Here is a 22,132-nt window from a genome sequence, read left to right on the forward strand (position 1 = left end):
CTCTTATGGAGACTGTGTCCTCCCGCCCGTCCGGGTATGCGATGTAAGCATACTGGGGGTTGGCGTGGAGGAGGTCGACCCTCTCGACCAGGGGGTCCGTTTTATGGGTCCTCACGTGTCTTCTCAGTAGGACCGGCCCTGGGGACGTCAGCCATGGCGGTAGCGATGTCCCCGATGTGGACTTCCTTGGGAAGACAAACATTTTCTCATGAGGGGTGGCGTTAGTGGCAGTGCAGAGCAGTGACCGAATAGAGTGGAGCGCATCGGGCAGCACATCCTGCCAGCGGGAGGTTGGAAGGCCCCTAGACTTTAAGGCTAGCAGGACGGCCTTCCAAACTGTCGCATTTTCTCTTTCCACCTGTCCGTTCCCCCGGGGGTTGTAACTGGTGGTCCTGCTTGTGGCAATACCCCTAGTTAGCAGGTACTGACGGAGTTCGTCGCTCATAAACGATGAGCCCCGGTCGCTATGGATATAGCTGGGGAAGCCGAACAGGGTGAAGAGGTTGTTCAGACATTTAATGACCGTGGCACTGGTCATGTCCGGGCAGGGGAAGGCGAACGGGAAACGGGAGTACTCATCAATAATATTGAGGAAGTACACATTGCGGTCGGAGGAGGGGAGAGGCCCTTTAAAATCGACGCTCAGGCGCTCGAAGGGGCGAGTGGCTTTTATCAGGTGGGCCCTGTCTGGTCTATAAAAGTGCGGTTTGCACTCAGCGCAGACTTGGCAGTTCCTGGTCATGGTCCTGACCTCCTCAATAGAGTAAGGCAGGTTGCGGGCCTTGATGAAGTGGAAGAACCTGGTGACCCCCGGGTGGCAGAGGTCATTGTGGAGGGCCCGCAGTCTATCGATCTGCGCGCTGGCGCAGGTGCCACGCGATAGCGCATCCGGGGGTTCATTTAGCTTCCCGGGCCGGTACAAGATCTCGTAGTTGTAGGTGGAAAGTTCGATTCTCCACCTCAAGATCTTGTCATTTTTGATTTTGCCCCTCTGCTTGTTGTTAAACATAAAAGCAACTGAACGCTGGTCAGTGAGCAGGGTAAATCGTTTTCCGGCCAGGTAGTGCCTCCAATGACGCACAGCCTCCACAATCGCCTGGGCCTCCTTCTCAACAGCGGAGTGTCTGGTCTCCGGGCCTTGGAGGGTTCGTGAAAAGAAGGCCACGGGTCTCCCCGCCTGATTGAGGGTAGCGGCCAGGGCAAAGTCAGACGCGTCGCTTTCCACCTGGAAGGGGATGGATTCGTCCACTGCGTGCATGGTGGCTTTGGCAATGTCCTCCTTGATACGGTGGAAGGCTAAGCGGGCCTCTGCCGTCAAGGGAAAAGAGGTGGACTTGATCAGCGGACGGGCCTTGTCCGCATAGTAGGGGACCCACTGGGCGTAATAGGAGAAAAACCCTAGGCACCTCTTCAGGGCCTTGAGGCAGTGGGGCAGTGGAAGTTCCATAAGGGGACGCATCCGGTCGGGGTCGGGGCCGATGACTCCGTGTTCCACAACACAGCCAAGGATGGCGAGGCAGTTTGTGCGGAATATGCACTTCTCCTTGTTATATGTCAGGTTTAGGAGTTGGGCGGTGCGGAGGAATTTTTCGAGGTTTGCGTCATGGTCCTGCAAGTCACGGCCGCAGATGGTCACATTGTCCAGATATGGGAAAGTGGCCTGCAACGCATTTTGATCTACCATCCGGTCCATCTCCCTTTGGAAGACGGAGACCCCGTTGGTGACGCCAAAGGGAACCCTAAGGAAGTGATAGAGGCGGCCGTTTGCCTCAAAGGCAGTGTACTGGCGGTCCTCAGGGCGGATGGGGAGCTGGTGGTACGCTGATTTCAGGTCAATGGTCGAGAAGACGCGGTACTGCGCGATCTGGTTGACCATATCAGCTATACGGGGGAGTGGGTAGGCGTCCAGCAGGGTGTAGCGATTTATTGTCTGGCTGTAGTCGATGACCAGGCGCTGCTTCTCGCCGGTCTTAACGACCACAACCTGGGCTCGCCAGGGGCTGGTGCTGCCCTCAATAATCCCTTCTTTCAGGAGCCGCTCCACTTCGGTTTTAATGAAAACCCTGTCCCCGGCACTGTATCGCCTGCTCTTTGTGGCGATGGGCTTACAGTCGGGGGTGAGGTTAGCAAACAGTTGGGGGGGGGTGACTCTGAGTGTGGAGAGGTTGCACCTGGTGCGCGGCGGGCAGTTTGGAAGCTGCTGGCTGCGGACTGTGAGTGGGGGTAGGGGTCCACCGTACGCCATCGTAACACTTTTAAGGTGGCACTGAAAATCTAACCCCAGCAGGACGGCAGCGCAGAGGTCAGGCAGGACCAGAAGTTTAAAATGATCGTACACGGTCCCGTCTACTACGAGTGTCACCACGCAGTAGCCGCCGATGTCCGCCGACTGGGACTCGGAGGCCATAGAAATCCGCTGTTGCGCAGGCAGGACTGGGAGAGAGCAACGCCGCACCGTGTCGGGGTGGATGAAGCTCTCCGTGCTCCCAGAGTCAAAAAGGCAGATTGTATCGTGACCATTTACCTTAATGTCCATTGTGGAACTGGCCAGTTGGTGCGGTCTCGCTTGGTCCAGTGTAACGGATGCCAGTGTAGGGGTCGGTGTGTCGCTGCGCGTATCAGATGAGGCGGTGTCGGGGGCCTGCTGCGTCCCGGCTGTCGTCCAAGATGGCGGCGTCCATGATCCCCATGTGGCTGGAGGCGTCCAAAATGGCTGCTGTACCGGTGATTCGCACATGGCCGGGGAGGTCCAAGATGGCGGCCCGCATGGCCCACACGCGGCGCTGCTGGGGTTCGGGGTGGCTTTGGCCCTGCAGACGCTAGCGTAGTGTCCCTTCTTCCCGCAGCCCGAGCAGATCGCGTTTTTCGCCGGGCAGCGCGCTCTGGGGTGTTTTGCCTGGCCACAGAAGTAGCATTTCTGGCCTTGGGGCACTGCTGTCTGGCCTTGGGACACTGCTGCGGTAGTTGGGCCGTTGTTGGGGTGTGGCTGGGGTGGCATGGCGCTATGAGGCGGTCCTACCGTGTCCCAGGCTGTCATTCCCCGCGGCGTCCACGGTGCAGAGGAGTAGGCATCCATGCCCTGGTAGGCTGCATCCAACGATAGTGCGAGTTCAGAGGCCTTGTTGAGGTCGAGGTTACTCTGCTCCAACAGTCGCTGTCGGGTGTAATTGGATCTGTGGCCCGCTACAAAAGCGTCCCGGATAAGTTCCTCTGTGTACACGGCGGCCTTTACATCCTTACAACCACAGGCCCGGCCAAGCACAGACAGTGCCTGAAGGTATTCCACGGTCGATTCCCCAGGTTGTTGTTTACGACTCCCCAGGAGGTGCCTGGCGCACACTTCATTCACTGGGCGCGTGTACTGGTCCTTGAGGAGCTTGATAGCATCCGCGTACGAGGTCGCGTCTTGGATGACCGAGTACACTCGGTGGTTCACTTTGGAGGTCAGGACATCCAGTTTGTCCTCGTCCGATTTGATTGCTTCGGAGGCGGTCAGGAATTTTTCGAAACACTTAAGCCAGTGAGTAAACTTGGTGGATGAGTCCGCCTCCCGATGATCTAAGTCCAGGCATGCTGGTGTGAGGATCTTCTCCATTATAAAAATGTTGTTAATAAAATTGATGCGCTATCAATTACTCATAAAAGACTGAGAGTTAGAAGAGTAACTAAAGGCTTTTATTAACAACAGAATGGAGGTCTGCCTCGCGTGGTCGACCGGTCCATGATACTAAGGGCTGGGGAGCAGTCACCTTTATACTCGGACCTGTGGGAGGAGTCAGCCGAGGCATGTCCAGGCATGTACACAGTGGAAGACAAACAGGAATACAAACAGTGGTTTACCACAGACGCCAACTCAAACACTGCTATGGGGTGTGCTCTTCTGATCTTGGCTTTCTCCCAAGCTCCAAATAAACCATCCTACTCGCCAGAGTCAGAAGATTGTGGGCTCAAGCCCCACTCAATAAACTTGAGCACAAAATCTAGGCTGACACTCCAGTGCAGTACTGAAGGAGTGATGCACTGTCGGAGGTGCAGTTTTTCAGACGAGACGTTAGACCGATGCCCCGTCTGACTTCTCAGGTGGACGTAAAAGATCTCATCGCACTATTCAAAGAGATGGGGTGATCTCCCCTGTGTCCTGGCCAGTATTTATCCTCAACCAACACCTAAAACAGATTATCTGGTCATTTATTCCATTGCTGTTTGTGGGAGCTTGCTGTGCAAACATTGGCATCCTTGTTTCCTACATTAGAGACTGCCCTTCAAAAAAGTACTTCATTGTCTGTGAAGCACTTTTGGAAGTCCTGAGGTCATGAAAGGCACTAGTCTTTCTTTCTTTACATGGTCTTCCTCCTTCCTGCACCCTCACTGTGTTTAAATCAAGACTCATCACACCGTTTCTTACTCTAACTTATTCTTTTCCAAGAGTTCAGAGGCGTGCACAAACAGTATTTTACTCAAGCTGGCTTATGGTGCTTTTACCGTACAATTGGAGGCGCTGTAAGTGAGACAAATTATGCTGTGAAGATATCGGGACCAACCAGCAGACGGGGCTCGCCCCAGTCCCTCCGCAGACGGGGCTCGCCCCAGAGCTCGTGAGGCTGTGGCTCCACACTGATGCTGCAATAACCCATTACATGTTAAGGTGACTCCACACTGATGCTGCAATAACCCATTACATGTTAAGGTGACTCCACACTGATGCTGCAATAACCCATTACATGTTAAGGTGACTCCACACTGATGCTGCAATAACCCATTACATGTTAAGGTGACTCCACACTGATGCTGCAATAACCCATTACATGTTAAGGTGACTCCACACTGATGCTGCAATAACCCATTACATGTTAAGGTGACTCCACACTGATGCTGCAATAACCCATTACGTTAAGGTGGTTCCACACCGATACTCACAGGGTTTCAACGTAGGCATTCTGGTCGACATTCCATACCTTGACCGAGCGGTCATGGGAAGCGCTGTATAACTGATGCGTCCCTTTCCTAAAGGACAGGCCCTGAAGGAAGAACGGAGTAGTTAAAGGAGGTCATGCAAGAGCTGGAGATACAAAAAGCTACGGGCAGGGAGCAACTTTAACCACTTAAAAGCAGAAGGATGCCTTCAAAGTTCCCTACATTTTCCAAAGATGATTTTCCATAAAAATTCTAAAGTGGACCCCTCTCTCTCCCTTTGTAGCCATCTCAAGTACCCAACATAAAGTCTTATGTACTGAAGACAATGTCTCACACAAGATGATGGGCTCACCTGTCTTTGTAGTGTTGCGTACTTTTGTTCCGACCGCTCGTCATTCTTTCTCCCACCCCACTATGACGGCTGACACCAAGAACCCATTCCCCAGTGATCTACGCCACCAGGGCAACGTTGCTGGTTATCTTACTAGATTCTCAACTTTACTGCTTCCCTCAGTGCCTGGGTTGCCATTTTCAATGCAAGTTTGTTAGTTTATTTTCTCGGGTAGTCTTCCATACACAGTTGGATACAGAGTCAATAGTCGCAAGATTGTGCAGCACCAACAGTAGTACCTCAACCGTTATCAGAAACTTGCACAAAAAATACAGGCAAACCACAGACCCAAGGTGTGTCTCTGATGCTGTTCCTGCACAATGTTCTTGTGAAGGAATAATCACTCTCTGCCACCAGGGGGCAGCTGGACAGCACACCAGGGCTCAAAATGTACATGAAAAGATTTCCATTTCGAGGCTCAGCATCACACCTGCCAGTGCGGTAGCTCTGATGGCAACCACCGTTCATTGTTAAACACGCTCCTGATCAGAGCTACCAACTACACTATTTGAAAAAAAAGTCATGAAATCCTGATGCTTCCTCGTGCAGCCTCAATACCCAGCACCCCTCTCGCTGCTCGACTGAGCCAACTGCTGAAAATAATTGGTTATAAAACTAGAAAAAAGGGGCTACTTTCTCCACAAGTAGCCAGGACCTTATCCTGGAGTACTCCCTTAACATTAAAAGGCATAATTTCAAAGTTGGCAGACGACATGAAACGTGGAAATGTAGTAAACAGTGAGGATAGTAACACTTCACAAGGACGTAGACAGACTGGTGAAATGGACAGACACGTGGCAGATGAAATTTTACCTTAACCAGATGAAGTGTTAAGTAATGCACTTTGGTAGGAAGAATGAAGAGAGGCAATATTAACTATATGGTACAATTTTAACAGGGGTGCAGGAACAGAGACAAGTCTTTCAAGGTGGCAGGACAAGTTGAGAGGGCTGTTAAAAAGGCATATGGATTCTTGGCTTTATAAATAGAGGCAGAGAGTACAAAAGAAAGTTATATCAGGCCTTCATAAATCACTGGTTAGGCCCCAGCTGGAGTATCATGTCCAATTCTGGGCACCGCACTTTAGGAAGGATGTCACAAAGCTGGGTGGGCGTGTGTGCTGTGAGGAGGATGCCGAGAAACTCCAGTATGATTTGGACAGGTTGGGTGATTGAGCAGATGCATGGCAGATGCAGTATAATGTGGATCATAATGCAGTAAATGCGAGGTTATCCACTTTGGTGGCAAAAACAGGAAGGCAGATTATCATAAAGGCAATAGATTGGGAGAAGGGGAAGTACAATGAGACCTGGGTGTCCTTGTGCACCAGTCGCTGAAGGTAAGCATGCAGGTGCAGCAGGCAGTTAAGACGGCAAATGGTATGTTGGCCTTCATAGCGAGAGGATTCTAGTACAGGAGCAAGGATGTCTTGCTGCAGTTGTACAGGGCCTTGGGGAGGCCACACCTTGAGTATTGTGTGCAGTTTTAGTCGCCTTATCTGAGGAAGGATGTTCTTGCCATGGAGGGAGTGCAGCGAAGATTCACCAGACTGATACCTGGGATGGCAGGAATGACATATGAAGAGAGATTGGGTCGATTGGGCTTATATTCGCTGGAGTTTAGAAGAATGAGAGGGGTTCTCATTGAAACTTATAAAATTCTAACAGGACTAGACAGACTAGATGCAGGAAGGATGTTCCCGATGGCAGGGGAGTCCAGAACCAGGGGTCACAGTCTAAAGATAAGGGGTAAGCCATTTAGGACAGAGATGAGGAGAAATTTCTTCACCCAGAGAGTGGTGAACCTGTGGAATTCTCTACCACAGAAGGCAGTTGAGGCCAATTCATTAAATATATTCAAGAAGGAGTTAGATATATTTCTTAAGGCTAAAGGGATCAAGGGATATGGAGAGAAAGCAGGGACAGAGTGCTGAATTTGGACGATCAGCCATGATCTCATTAAATGGCAGAGCAGGCTCGAGGGGCCGAATGGCCTACTCCTATCTTCTATGTCAAGGCCTTAGGGAGGGTGCAGAAAAGATTTACAAGAATGGTGCCAGGGATGAAAGACTTCAGTTGTGTGGAGAGACTGGAAAAACTGGGGTTGTTCCCCTTGGAGCAGCGAAGGTTAAGGGGAGATTTGATAGAGGTGTTCAAAATCATGAAGGGTTTTGATAGAGTAAATAAGGAGGAACTGTTACCAGTGGCAGAGAGATTGGTAACCAGAGGAGACAGATTTACGGTAATTGGCAAAAGAACCAGGGGTGACATGAGGAAATTACTTTTTACGCAGCGAGTTATGATGATCCGGAATGCACTGCCTGAAAGGGCAGTGGAAGAAGGTTCAATTATAACTTTTAAAAGGGAATTGGATAAATACTTGAAGTGAAAAAATTTGCAGGGTTATGGGGAACGAGCAGGGGGCTGGGACTAATTGGACAACTCTTTCAAAGAGCCAGCACAGGCACGATGGGCTAAATGGCCTCCTTCTGTGCTGTCTCACTCTATGATTCTATTTAACTCTTTGAAAGGTAAAATCTCTTCCACATAAAACAGTCATCTCCCAACCACCCTGCCCCCCCTCCAATGCTGACTCACCGATACTGCGTCTTTATGTCCTTTGAATGTGTAAAGGTGTTGGCAGGAGGCGGGGTCCCAGATCAAGATCAGCTTGTTTCGGTCTCCTGTAGCCTGCAGGGAAAGGCAGTTAGATCCGATGCGGCAGTGCACCCACAGTACACGGTCACAGATACACTACCTACCACATCCACCGTAACTGTCGCATACACCATCAGATTCTTCAAAACAACTGCCTATACATACTCGGTGAAACAAATCACGCCCACTATGGCTGTATAACTCAATGCACTGGAGGTCACCTCACACCAGATAGCGAGACTATATGGGAGTGTCCAGGAAACATAGAAGATAGGAGCAGGAGTAGGCCATTCGGCCCCTCGAGCCTGCTCCGCCATTCAATGCGATCATGGCTGATCATCCAAATTCAGTACCCTGTCCCTGCTTTCTCCCCATATCCCTTGATCCGTTTAGCCTTAAGAAATATATCCAACTCCTTCTTGAATATATAAGAACTGACTTTTAGTTCTATTAAAAACGAGCCCTACATGAAATGACTGTCTCAATCCAATTCTAGTGGGCAAGAACTACACCCAACTTGGCACTGAATGGGCTACTTTACTTGGAATGACCATAAGATGACTGATGTGGGAAACAGCAAATATCACACACTAATGCAGTAGGGAACACGCTTATGAATTTGGGGCTTAAGCACGCTGTTGGGACAAAGTAGGAGCTGCTTCATGCTGCGTCTAACCTGTGCTATGCCCGACAGGGGAGTGCTTGATGTTAGCCTTAGTTCAGTGGTAGCACTCGCGCCTTTGAGTCACAAGGTCGTGGGCGCGAAGCCCCAGGCTGACACTGCAGGGCAGTACTGAGGGAGTGCTGCACTGTCGGGAGGTGCAGTCTTTCGGATGAGATGTTAAACCGAGGTCCTATCTGCCCTCTCAAGTGGGCATAAAGATGACATGGCACTATTTTGATGAAGAGCAGGGGAGTTCTCTCCAGTGTCCTGGTCAATATTTATCCCTCAACCAATATTAGATTAAAGCAGATTATCTTGCAATTTGCAATTGTGGGAATTGGCAGCTGCATTTCCTACATTACAACAGTGGCTACACTTCCACATTGGCTGTAAAGCGCTTTGTGATATCCAGAGATCATGAAAGGCACTGCAGAAATGCAAGTCCTTTCTTGATGCTGCCTGAAATGGCACCTCGAGCACAAACCTCACAGAAAGAGTAAGAGTTTAACAGTCCCCGAACTGGGATGGTGCAGGAGATGGAGCCACTCACCAGGTACTTGCCATCTGACGAGATTGCCATGGAGAGGATGTGCATCGTGTGGCCCACATGTCGATCTGCCGTCCCCTTGCGCCCTCCGTGGATTGTGTGAACTTTCTTCCCGCTGGTAACGTCCCCTGGACGTGGATGAGACATAGTATCAAGCACCGTCCTTTAAAGACACCGATTCTCAATACAAGTAGCGACAATAAAGGAGACAGTGAGCACGAAGGGCCGGTCAAATCCCAGCCTGTACTCAGGCTGTATAAACTCACACTTAATGATGGAACAATCTTTGGATGCTGAGAATATGTATTTATCATCGGGAGACAGGACCAGGCACGTGACTGGAAGCTGGTGGCCTCGTAACAGGCGAATCTCAGATACATCCGGGGGCAGATACTGAAAAGATAAAAACAGGGTTACTGTCACTTTCAAAGTCCAACTACAGGGGCAAACAGAGACACATGGACACATCCCGTTACTGGGGAGGAATGGTAACCTAGATATCGGTCTCACGGTTTGCAAAATTGAGGGGGGGGGGGGGCGGGGAGGAAAAGAGGTTTTTAAATTTATTCTCAGGATGTGGGCGATGTTGACAAGGCCGCATTTATTGCCAATCTTTAGTCACCCTGAGGTGGTGGTGGTGGGCCTTCTCCTTGAACCTCTGCAGTCTGTGTGGTGATGATGCTCCCACGGTGGTGTTAGGTAGGGAGTTCTAGAATATTGACCCAGTGACGATGATGTACATCCAAGGCAAGATGGTGCGCGAGTTGGAGGGGACCTTGCAGGCGATGTGTTCCCATGACATTGCTGCTCTCGTCCTTTAGGGTAGTGATGGCTGGAAGTTGCTGCAGTGAATCCTGTAGATACTACTCAGCGCACTGGCAGTGGAGGGGGTGGCTAGTGAGTCCAGTGACGGGGAGCCGAGAGCAAGTGTTCTGCTGTGTCTTGGATGGCTTTGCGTGTCCTGCGGCTGTACCCAGTGATCGGTGAGTATTCTATATTGAGCCTTTTAGATGGTGGTAAGGGGACAGACGGTCACACGCATGTTATAGGGCACAGCAGTGACATCCAGGCAGTGCTGAATGTATCTTTGCATCGCATTAGTCAAGTTCTGCTGAATTCTGCATCATTAACCCTGAAGAGCCTGTCTGTTCTGAACAAGCAGGATTGACTGTCTGACCCACTGTCACAGAAGGTTGAGCAAGTACATCAATCAATCTCTTAACCCCACACACCAACAAAGTCTGTACCCGAGGTTGGGTGGTTGGGGGGGGGGGGGGAAAAGAGAAAGCTTCCTATACAGCATCAATGGGCACTAGTGGGGGGAGGCAGGGCGAGCAGTTCACCGTACAGCAACAAGGATTGTCCCAGTGTACACGACCAGAACTGAAGCCCAGTGGGTCAGCATTTATACCAACAAAATGTAACTGAAGAGAAACCAGCAGCTGGATATTCCTTCAGTCACTAATGTGGCTGACAATCCGGTGAGTGTGAGAGAAGAACATTTTTAATCTTGGTAGGTCTGCATATTAACATCTATATTTTAAACAGCTGGATTTGTAAACAGAGGCTGCACCTTTGCTAAATGCAAGATACTCTGTGCCTGCAAGAAACAGATCGGGCTGCTGCTCACGAGTTAACAAATAAAAGTTTTCTTTGAAGGTGATCAGCCTGATTAAAATATTAACATGTGTAGCATTCATGGGACTGCAGTGTAATCTCCATTGTCGTCATGTGGCAAGGTAGCCAGGTGGAGATGCGGAAAGTAAAACAAAAATACAACTGTTACAAGGCATTATTCCACTGTGAAAATTAACATTCTGTTAGGCTGATTTCTTGAAAGGAATTACAAGAAGCAACTGGATAAATAACAAACTCAAGTCATCCCAGTTGTAGAAATTGTAATAATCAATTGTGCTGTAAAGCATTGTGACTAGATTTCTGCTTCTGTGAAGCATTTTATTTATAAATAAATCTGAGGCAGTAGCTTAGCCTGTACGAAGCAGTTTAGCAATGTAAATCTTTTCTGCCTTCCAAACAGACAACTGATGCAATGGGTATCCTATGTGTTGCCAAGTAAGCAATTTAACACGATCAGGGTTAATTATTAGACCGGGGCTATGCTAATTCAGCACGAGTGTAAAAGATCCAGGTTTCAATTTGTAAGTGACATGGTCTGCCTGTGGAAACTGTCGTCACGCCATTTACAGGAGAAACAATTGTTGGAAAAAGCCTAAACTGTAACTGTGAGTATAGGACAGGTTTCCCCGTTTTATACTCACACTTGGCTTATTGCTCACGATAGTGATGGGAGGGAAATCTACCCGTCGGTATTTAAACTTTTACTCACATCTTTGGCGAGGAGTCGTTTAAGTTTTCCCTTCTGTTCCAGCTACAAAGAGACACAACGAAAATCAAAAATAAGTGTGACATAACTGGAAAGACATTCCACCACTGAGGATACGTTTTTACACTATAAAGTAAAAATAATTCAACCATATAGAAAATCGAAGGTTAACACTTAGTGGATAAACTTTAAAAGACCCTTGAGCTACATAGTCTCTCGCCTCTGGGACCTGGCCAACTCCGATAGGATTAAAGTCTGCTCTCTAACAGCAAGAGTCCTATATAAAACTAATCAGCAAGTCTCTACCAGTAACTCATGAGGGGCAGAACAAAACTGCCCACAAATCAGTACAAACGGATACCGAACTAACCATCTCACCAAAAAGCACCACAGGAATTGTGGAAAAAATTTAAACTGATGTAGAAGGCGCTCCTCTGGGGCCTTTATTTTATAAAAGCTTCAGCAGTCACTGTACAATGTAGCATCACACTGTGTAGATCATTTCTGAACACACAATGCCCGTCCTTATAAGGTAAACATATTACTGGTTTAAATCAAGGGCCACAATCCCAACCAATGCTAGAGGGCCAATCTCAGCAACACTTCATGATGGGACGCGGGTTACTGCCTGTGATTCCCCACAGTGAACAGTTGTCAAAGAAGGGGTCAGGTACTTTTCCTAAAGGAAAACAAACTATACAAAAAGTAAAAACACAGCAAGACTTAAGGAATTATAGACCATTTAGCCCAACAGCTGTTGTCGGGAAATTGTTAGTCTATAATTAAGGGTAGGGTGACTGCACACCTTGAAAGTTTTCTGCTGATCAGAGAGCCAGCATGGATTTGTAAAAGGTAGGTCATGCCTAACGATCCTGATTGAATTTTTTGAAGAGGTGACTAAAGTAGTGGACAGGGGAATGTCTATGGAGGTTATTTAGATGAACTTCAAGAAGGCATTTGATAAAGTCCCACATAAGAGACTGTTAACTAAAGTTGAAGTTCATGGAATTGAAGGCAAATTATTGACTTGGTTTGGAAATTGGCTGAGCGGCAGGAGACTGAGAGTCGGGATAATGGGCAGGTACTCAAATTGGCAGGATGTGACTAGGATCTACGTTTGGGCCTCAACTATTCACCGTATTTATTAACTACTTAGATGACGGGATAGCGAGCCACATATCAAAGTTTGCCGATGACACAAAGATAGGTGGCATTGTAAGCAGTGTAGATGGAAGCATAAAATTACAAAGATATTAATAGATTAAGCGAATGGGCAAAACTGTGGCCAATGGATTTCAATGTAGGCAAATGTGAGGTCATCCACTTTGGAACTGAAAAGGATAGAACAGTGTACTTTCTAAATGGTGAAAAGCTAGAAACAGTGACTAACAGAAAATAATCAGAAAGGCTAATAGAATGCTGGTCTTTATATCCAGAGGACTAGAATACAAGGGGGTAGAAGTTATGCTGCAGCTATACAAAACCCTGGTTAGACCACACCGTAGGAAAGATATATTGGCCTTGGAGGGAGTGCAGCGTAGGTTTACCAGAATGATACCCAGACTCCAGGGGTTAAATTACGAGGAGAGATTAAACTAACTAGGGTTGTATTCCCTGGAATTTATAAGGTTAAGGGGTGACCTGATCGACGTTTTCAAGATATTAAGGGAAACTGATAGAGAGAAAGTATTTCCACTGGTTGAGGAGTCTAGGACTAGGGGGCATAGTCTAAAAATTAGAGCCAGGTCTTTCAGGAGTGAAGTTAGGAAATACTTCCACACAAAGGGTGGTAGAAGTTTGGCACTCTCTTCCACAAACAGCAATTGATGCTGGGTCAATTGTTAATTTTGAATCTGAGATGGATAGATTTTTGTTAACCAGAGGTATTAAGGGATATGGGCCAAAGGCGGGTATATGGAGTTAGGTTACAGATCAGCCATGATCTCACTGAATGCTCGAGGGGCTCAATGGCCAACTCCTGTTCCTATGACTAAAACTAAGCCTTTCCACTTGCTCTATGGAAGCTGGGATGGTGTTGCTTCCTGATGCATTTCCTTTTAAAAGGCACAGAATTTCTTACCACTTCCTCCTCCAGCCTGCCTCCGATGAGGTCACTCTCAAACTGCTCTTCTGCCTTCTCCTCTTCTGCAAACAAAAATGATCAGAATTACGGCAGCAGATCCCAGGACTGCTCAAAGTCAAGGAGACAATCCCCAACTCATTACCAACCACACAGCCAATTTTTGTATCATCTGCAAACTACTTAATCATGTCCCCTACATTGAAGTCTAAATCATCATTGATATATACATACTACAAAAAGCAAGGGACCTAGTACTGAGCCCTGTAGAACCCCTGGAAACAGAATTCTGACACAAAAGCACCCGTCGACCATTACCTTTTGCCTCCCGCCACTGAGCCAATTTTGGCTTCAACTTGCCACTTTCCCTTGGATTCCATGGGCTTTTACTTTTCTGACCAGTCGGCCATGTGGGACCTTGTCAAAAGCCTTGCTAAAATCCATGTAGACTACATCATACCCATCCTGTTGTGATAGTGTTCAGTAAAGCAATGGTTTGAAGGGCTGGGAGTGTTACACAATAACAGATGGGAGGAACAGAAGAACATAGGAGCAGGAGTCAGCCATACGGCCCCTGCTCTGCCATTCAATAAGATCATGGCTGATCATCAACCTCAACTCCACTTCCCTGCCCGATCTCCATATCCCTCAATTCCCCTAGAGTCCAAAAATCTCTCTCAGTCTTGAATATACTCAAAGACTCAGCATTCACAGCCCTCTGGGGCAGAGAATTGCAAAGATTCACAACCCTCTGAGTGAAGAAATTCCTCCTCATCTCAGCCTTAAATGGCCTACCCCTTATCCTGAGACTATGCCCTCTAGTTCTAGACACTCCAGCCAGGGGAAACAACCTCTCAGCATCTACCCTGTCAATCCCCTTCAGAATCTTGTATGTTTCAATGAGATCACCTCTCATTCTTCTAAACTCCAGAGAGTATAGGCCCATTCTACATAATCTCTCATCACAGGAATCAATCTAGTGAACCTTCGTTGTACCGCATCCAAGGCAAGTATATCCTTCCTCAGATAAGGAGACCAAAGCTGTGCACAGTACTCCAGGTGTGGTCTCACCAAGGCCCTGTACAACTGTAGTAAGACTTCCTTACTCTTGTACTCCACCCCCTTGCAATAAAGGTCAACATGCCATTTGCCTTCCTTATTGCTTGCTGTACCTGCATGCTAGCTTTGTTTCTTTCACGAGGACACCCAAATCTCTCTGAACACCAACACTTAAAAGTTTCTCACCATTTAAAAAATATTCTGTTTTTCTATTCATCTTACCAGTGAATAGCCTCACATTTCCCTACATTATACTCCATCTGCCACCTTACTGCCCACTCACTTAGTCTATCTATCTCCCTTTGCACTCTGTGTTCTCCTCACAGCTTACTGTCCCACCTAGCTTTGTATCAGCAGAAAACCTGGATACATTACACTCAGTCCTTTCATCTAGGTCATTAATATAGATTGTAAATAGCTGAGGACCCAACACTGATCCTTGCGGCACCCCACTAGTTACAGCCTGCCAACCTGAAAATTACCTGTTTATCCCTACTCTGTTTTCTGTTCGTTAACCAATCCTCTATCCATGCTACTATATTACCCCAACCCCATGAGCCCTAATCTTGTGTAATAATCGTTTATGTGGCACCTTATTGAATGCCTTTTGGAAATCCAAATATACTACATCCACTGGTTCCCCTTTATCTACCCTGCTAGTTACATCCTAAAAAACCTCCAATAAATTTGTCAAACACAATTTCCCTTTCATAAATCCATGCCGACTCAGCCTAACCATGTTATGATTTTCTAAGTGCCCCGATACCACTTCCTTAACAATGGATTCCAGCATTTTCCCGACAACTGATGTCAGGCTAACTGGCCTGTAGATCCCTGTCATTTCTCCCTCCTTTCTTCAATAGCGGTGTTATATTTGCGACCTTCCAACCCGCTGGGACCATTCCCGAATCTAGGAAATTTTGGAAAATCAAAACTAATGCGTCCACTATCTCTTCAGCCACCTCTTTTAGAACCCTAGGATGTAGGCCGTCAGGTCCAGGGGATTTGTCGGCTTTTAGCCCCATTAGTTTCTTTAGTACTTTTTCTCTTTGGAAACTGCCCCCTAGAATGAGCTGCCGCTGGCTGCTCCCCACCAGGTGAGCTGGAGATTTCATCGTCGAACAGTAGTTATCAGCTGCCACCTTTTTGCAGCCCGTGTGATCCGTACCTTCCTGCCGCAGTTGCTCCAGGTAGAGTTTGGCGAGTCGCAGCTTCTTCTCTTGGGCCGTCTCCTCAATCTCCAACACCTCGGCAACATTCTTTCTGCGCCCAACGCTGCCGGAGAAGAGTTTAAATAGTCTTTCATTTTTAAGAGGAATGCAATTGTGCAAAAAAGCTACCAGCTCAGTGTGCAGTGTAAGGCTCCCGCCTGGTCTAGGCTAGGGGCCGGGGAGGGAGGGAGGGTGTGGCTACACTTGGGCTCAGTACCTAGAGCTGGGGGGTGGGATGGAGGGAGGTAAAATCAGTCAGAGTTCCCACGCCTGATCCAATCTAGTGACCCCCTTGCTGGAAAGTGGCAGGTGTGGACAGGGTGAACCTTGGCTGTGAGGCCCTCAATAGTCAAAGAACCTGCAGGACTCCTCTTCAGGCCTCACCCATTATGATTGAGAACTTGAGTGAGGCACTGTAAGGCACCCAGGGACCAAGAGCCCAGAACCCACCAACCAGGAGCATAAGAATTAGAAGGAGTAGGCCATTCGGCCCCTCGAGCCTGCTCCACCATTCAATAAGATCATGGCTGATCTTCAACCTCAACTCCACTTTCCTGCCCTATCCCCACATCCCTTGATTCCTCGAGAGTCCAAAAATCTATCGATCTCAGCCTTGAATATACTCAACGACTGAATACCCCAGAGGGCTGTGGACAGAGAATCGCAAAGATTCACAGCCCTCCGAGTGAAGAAATTCCTCCTCATCTCAGTCTTAAAATTCCAACCCCTTATCCTGAGACTATGCCCCCTAGTTCTAGACACTCCAGCCAGGGGAAACAACCTCTCAGCACTTATCCTGTCAATCCCCCTCAGAATCTTGTATGTTTCAATGAGATCACCTCTAATTCTTCTAAACTCGAGAGTATAGGCCCAATCTACTTAATCTCTCATCATAGGACAGCCCTCTCATCCCAGGAATCATTCCAGTGAACCTTCATTGCACCGCCTCTACGGCAAGTATAGAAAACTGTGCACAGTACTCCAGGTGTGGTCTCACCAAGGCCCTGTACAATTGTAGTAAGACTTCCTTACTCTTGTACTCCACCCCTCTACCTAGCAATAAAGGTCAACATACCATTTGCCTTCCTAATTTCTTGCTGTACCTGCATGCTAACTGTGTTTCTTGTACTAGGACACCTAAACCTCTCCAAATACCAACATAATAGTTTCTCAAAATTAAAAAAATATTCTGTTTTCCTAGTCTTCCTACCAAAGTGAATAACCTCACATTTACCTACATCTGCCACCTTTTTGCCCACTCACTTAACCTGTCTATATCCCTTTGCAGGCTCTTTGGGTCTTCCTCACAACTTACTTTCCCACCTAGTTTTGTATCGTCAGCAAACTTGGATACATTACACTCGGTCCCTCCATCTAAGTCATTAATATAGATTGTAAACAGCTGAGGCCCAAGCACTGATCCTTGCGGCACCCCACTAGTTAGACTGCCAACTGGAAAATGATCCTATTATTCCTACTCTCTGTTGTCTGTCTGTTAACCAATCCTCTATCCCATGCCAATACAGTACCCCAACCCCATGTGCACTTATCTTGCGTAACAACCTTTTATGTGGCACCTTATCGAATGCCTTTTGGAAATCCAAATATACTACATCCACTGGTTCCCCTTTATCTACGCTGCTAGTTACATCCTCAAAAAACTCTCAAATTTGTCAAACATGATTTTCCTTTCATAAAACTATGGCGACTCTGCCCAATTAGATTTTCTAACTGCCCTCTTACCACTATTAATAAAGGATTCCAGCATTTTCCCAACAACTGATGTCAGGTTAACTGGTCTGTAGCTGTCGGTTTTCTCTCTCCCTCCTTTTTTGAATAGCGGGGTTACATTTGCTGCCTTCTAATCCGCTGGGACCGTTCTAGAATCTAGGGAATTTTGGAAGATCACAACCGATGCATCCACTATCTTTGCAGCCACCTCTTAGAACCCTAGAATGCAGGTCATCAAGTCCAGGGGATTTGTCAGCTTTTAGTTCCATTAGTTTCTCCAGTACTTTTCTCTACTAATATTAATTACTTTAAGTTCCTCACTCTTATTAGCCCCTTGGTTCCCCACTATTTTTGGTATACTTTGTCTTTTACTGTGAAGACAGATACAACATATTTGTTTAAAGTCTCTGCCATTTTCTTGTTCCCCAATAGAATTTTGTCTGTCTCAGCCACTAAGGGACCAATGCTTGCTTTTGCTACTCTCTTCCTTTTTACATACTTGTAGAAGCTCTTACAATCTGTTTTATATTTCTTGCTAATTTACTCTCCCGATTCTATTTTTTCCCTTATTATCCAGGACCTGCGTACCAGGAGCCCAAGGAATGCAGGCCAGGACCCAGGGCCTGGAAGTGCAGCAGGAGCACCGTGACACGGGAAATATTAGGGAGCATTTCAGCATATACATCAGGGTTTTTCGTGAAGCCCAGTGAGTGAGGATTATCAGCTGCTGAGAGGTCCAAAGACAAAGCCTCGTGTGGGATCAGCCTGTCGTGCCCGCGACAGAGGAGGGCAGCAAATAGAGGTTAAAGGCAATGAAAGTTCCCCTCTCGGTTAACACAGGTGGCTCTGTGTTGGTTTTATACAGCTGCTGAGACCACTGGGTTTAGCTTCCTGCTGACAGACCATGCAGGTTTGATGTTGGGCACATGCAATTTAACAATAAGATGCGAGACCACCGCCAAGGGAAATGTAACTGCTGCCTAGTGTGAATTAGCTCTACACATTAAGTTTACCGGAGGGGGGGGGGGGGGGGGGGGGGGGGGGGGGGGGGGGAGAAAGAGGGGGGAGAGCTGGCAGGGCGGGCTGGAGCCAGTGAGGAGGAAGGAAGAGAGCCGGCAGGGTAGGCGGGAGGGGAGAGCCGGCAGGTGCCTGGAACAGAGCTCTGATGGAAAAGCTGTGCTTAACCTGAAGTGTAACTTGGGTCTGCTAGCTCCGCGGCACCTCTAACAGGTACCGGCTTCAAGCCCAGTACCGTAAAATATAGCTGTCTCCAGCATCGAGACGTGTAGAATCACACTGTGAACACGGTTACCTTTCTGTCTCGGAGTCACTGGAAATCTCTTCATTCAGCTTCGGAGTGAACTTCTTGCGAACTTTATCTTCACCATCGTCAGCCTGGGAAGAAAGTACAATATTAGCGCTCTACGCTGGACAGAGGTGTGTAGGAACTTTAAAGGGAAACAAAAGCTTTGCTCTATGAGGCTCAGTACCTCCCTCACATCGAGCATTCCCTCATAAACAAAGCCAGCCCATTAGGCAAGATGGGCAGATGGCGGTGAGCCCCTCGTGACATCGCTACCCCATCCTTTCCACAAGCAGTCTGCACACCCGCTTCTGTGTTGTCCCAATTGTTGGTTTAGAAGCTAACTCCACTAGTTTTAGTCCTTATACAATGATCCTGAGCTGAGCTGCAAAACCTGTATCTTTTCACCTCTACACTATTGCCCACCTCTGCTGCTACCTCCCCCTCACCCCCTCCCGAATCTCTCAACAACTTACATTTATAGAGCACGTTTAACATAGCAAAACATGCCAAGGCGGTTAACAAGAGCTGTATCAATAAATTTGACACCGAGCCACAGAAGGAGGTATCAGGACAGATGACCAATAGCTTGATCAAAGATGTAGGTTTGAAGGAGCATCTTAAAGGAGGAGAGGGGTAGAGAGGGGGAGAGGTTTAGGGAGGGAATCCCAGAACTTAAGGCCTTGGAGGCTGAAGCCACAATGGTAGAGCGATTAAAACCGGGGATGCACAAGAGACCAGAATTGGAGAAGCACAGAGATCTCGAAGGCTTGTGGGGCTGGAGGAGGTTAGAGAGATAGATACAGTCACAAATCTTCTAAACTCTCTTCACCAGACTCCCAAACTCCACCGTATGCAAACACCAACTCATCCAGACCTCTGCTACCCTGGTCCTAGCTCATAATAAGAGTCATTGGTCTATACTCCTACCCTCACTGACCTGCACTGGCTCCCTCACTCTAAGCACGGGGATTCAAAATTATATAGAAATCACAACACCGACAGAGGCCATTCAGCCCAACCAGTCGTGTTGGTGTTTATCCTCCACTCCAGCAGTATCCCTAATCCCATGTGCCTGGTCTATTCCTATATACTTTTTTCCCCTTTCTTCCAACCATCTAACGAACCTATTCTTAAATGTTAACATGGTCTCTGCCTTCAATCACTAACTCTGGTAGTGCATTCCAGTCGCACAACCCTCTGCGCAAAAACATTTCTCCAGCTCTCTGTCCTATATTGCTTACAGTTAATTTTATATGTGTCCCCTCGTTCTAGACTCTCAATCACTGGAATCAGTCTATATCATCCCTTCATAATTTTAAGCACCTTTATCAAATTACCCCTTAATCTCCTCTGTTCTAAGGAAAACAGCCCCAGTTTTTCCAAACCTTTCTATTTGTATTTCCTCACACCAGGCAGCATCCTAACAAATCTGTCCTGCACCCTCTCTATTGCCTCAACATCCTTCCTATAGTATGGAGCCCAAAACTGCCCACAGTACTCCAACTGTGACCGTACTAAGGTTTTATATAGATTCACCATTCATCTCAACTTTTATATTTTATACTTCTCCCTATAAGGCCCAGTGTTCCATTCACTTTTTTGTGGCCTCATCGACTTTGGGACGTTCTATAAACATGAAATATGCTCTTCTTCAGGCATTGGGAAAAGTGGTGGTGCTGGGAATCCCTGTTTGGTTATTGTGTTCCCCAGCAGTAGGTCAGCAGTTTATGCTGGCAGATTCTTCCAGATGCGAATATGTTCCATTATCACTTATGCCCTTGCTAGGGGTAAATGGCAGGGCTGGCAACTGACTCAGGCAGACTCGCACTGGAAAGCAACGTGAAGCAGGGTGGGAGGGGGCAGGTCGGCTGAAAAGCCGAGTCTGTCAATTGGATTGCTGGGGCTGTTTTTTTTTTAAAGCTGTAAGCTGTATGCATTCACCCCTCTCTTAGCTAACCTACCATGACTTGTGACATCAGACTTTAAACTCTGATGGTGTCCGCCATGGCTCAGTGGGGAGCACGTTCACCTTGGAGTCAGAATGTTGTGGGTTCAAGTCCTACTCCAGAGACTCGAGGACAAACATCTAGGCTGACACTCCAGTGCCGTACTGAGGGAGTGCTGCACTATCGGACAAAGGAAGAAAGACTTGCATTTATATAGCGCCTTTCACGACCACCGGACGTCTCAAAGCGCTTTACAGCCAATGAAGTACTTTTGAAGTGTAATCACTGTTGTAATGTAGGAAACGCGGCTACCAATTTGTGCACAGCAAGCACCCACAAACAGCAATGTGATAATGACCAGTAATCTCTGTTTTAGTGATGTTGATTGAGGATAAATATTGGCCAGGACACCAGGGATAACTCCCCTGATGATCTTCGAAGCAGAGCCATGTGGTCTTTTATGTCCACCTAAAGGGGCAGACGGGCCTCAGTTTAATGTCTCATCCGAAAGACGGCACCTCCAACAGTGCAGCACTCCTCAGTACTGCACTGGAGTGTCAGCCTAGATGTTTGTGCTCAAGTCCCTAGAATGGGACTTGTACCCGCAACTTTCTGACTCAGAACAAGGATGCCACCAGCTAGCTGCCTGCAAGGGAGGGAGGGGGTTTGGAGGGAGGAAGGGTGGAGACCGGCTGCCAGCGGGGGGGGGGGGGGAAGGAGACCGGCTGCCCGCGGGGGGGGGGGGGGGAAGAAAGAGACTGGCTGCCCGCCGGGGGGGGAGGAGACTGGCTGCCCGCGAGGAGGGAGGGAGGGAGGGAGGGGGGGGGGGGGGAACCGGCTGCCCGCGAGGGCTGGTTGTAGCTGCCATCAGCTTGCTCGCCTTACCTTTCTTTTCTTGCCTCTCCCGTCACTCAGCTTTTTTTTCCGGATGAAGAACGAGCCGCTCGCTGCCGCCATCTTGCTCTCGCTCATCCGCATGGCAACCGGCTCCGCGCGACAACCTAACCTGACGCGCTGTGCTGTGCCGTGCCCTGCCCTGCCTCGCGCGCCTCATTCCCACCAATCGCTGTTCTCTAAGCCGAGCTGCTGCGATCCGATTGGTCAATCTACAGAGGGCATCAAGTTTGTCTGTCGCGGAAGTTGGTGCTACCAGATGTGGGTCCCATGGGAGTATGAGTCGTAACAGTGGTTCTGCTTTCTAGAACCAAACTTTTAAAAAATACTGAGGTGTTTGAGTTTCTCTTTCCCATTAATTGTGTTTTTTTAAGTTTATCAGTTTGTC

The 22,132-nt window shown here is 48.1% G+C and overlaps 1 protein-coding gene across 3 annotated transcripts in view; it reads right to left on the reverse strand.

The window, feature by feature from the left end:
- Positions 1-22,020, reverse strand: part of rrp9 (ribosomal RNA processing 9, U3 small nucleolar RNA binding protein) — a 42,109-nt gene extending 20,089 nt beyond the window's left edge. The window contains exons 1-9 of one of the 3 annotated variants that reach the window (XR_015080002.1): positions 21,736-22,020; positions 18,911-18,993; positions 15,825-15,931; positions 13,598-13,662; positions 11,521-11,562; positions 9,440-9,566; positions 9,177-9,301; positions 7,903-7,995; positions 4,918-5,018 (exon numbers count right to left, since the gene is read on the reverse strand). Coding sequence is in view for 2 of the 3 variants with exons in the window: in XM_086001255.1 (XP_085857381.1) it covers positions 4,918-5,018; positions 7,903-7,995; positions 9,177-9,301; positions 9,440-9,566; positions 11,521-11,562; positions 13,598-13,662; positions 15,825-15,931; positions 18,911-18,993; positions 21,736-21,828 (836 nt within the window). In the remaining variant the exon portion in view is untranslated. The remainder of the gene's footprint in view (positions 1-4,917; positions 5,019-7,902; positions 7,996-9,176; positions 9,302-9,439; positions 9,567-11,520; positions 11,563-13,597; positions 13,663-15,824; positions 15,932-18,910; positions 18,994-21,735) is intronic. The other 2 variants (XM_086001255.1, XM_086001256.1) reach the window with 2 other exon arrangements.
- Positions 22,021-22,132: the final 112 nt, after the last annotated feature.

This window comes from Somniosus microcephalus, chromosome 11, assembly GCF_052327205.1.
Source record: "Somniosus microcephalus isolate GS21.2 chromosome 11, FLI_Smic_1.0, whole genome shotgun sequence".
Taxonomy (NCBI): Eukaryota; Metazoa; Chordata; class Chondrichthyes; order Squaliformes; family Somniosidae; genus Somniosus; species Somniosus microcephalus.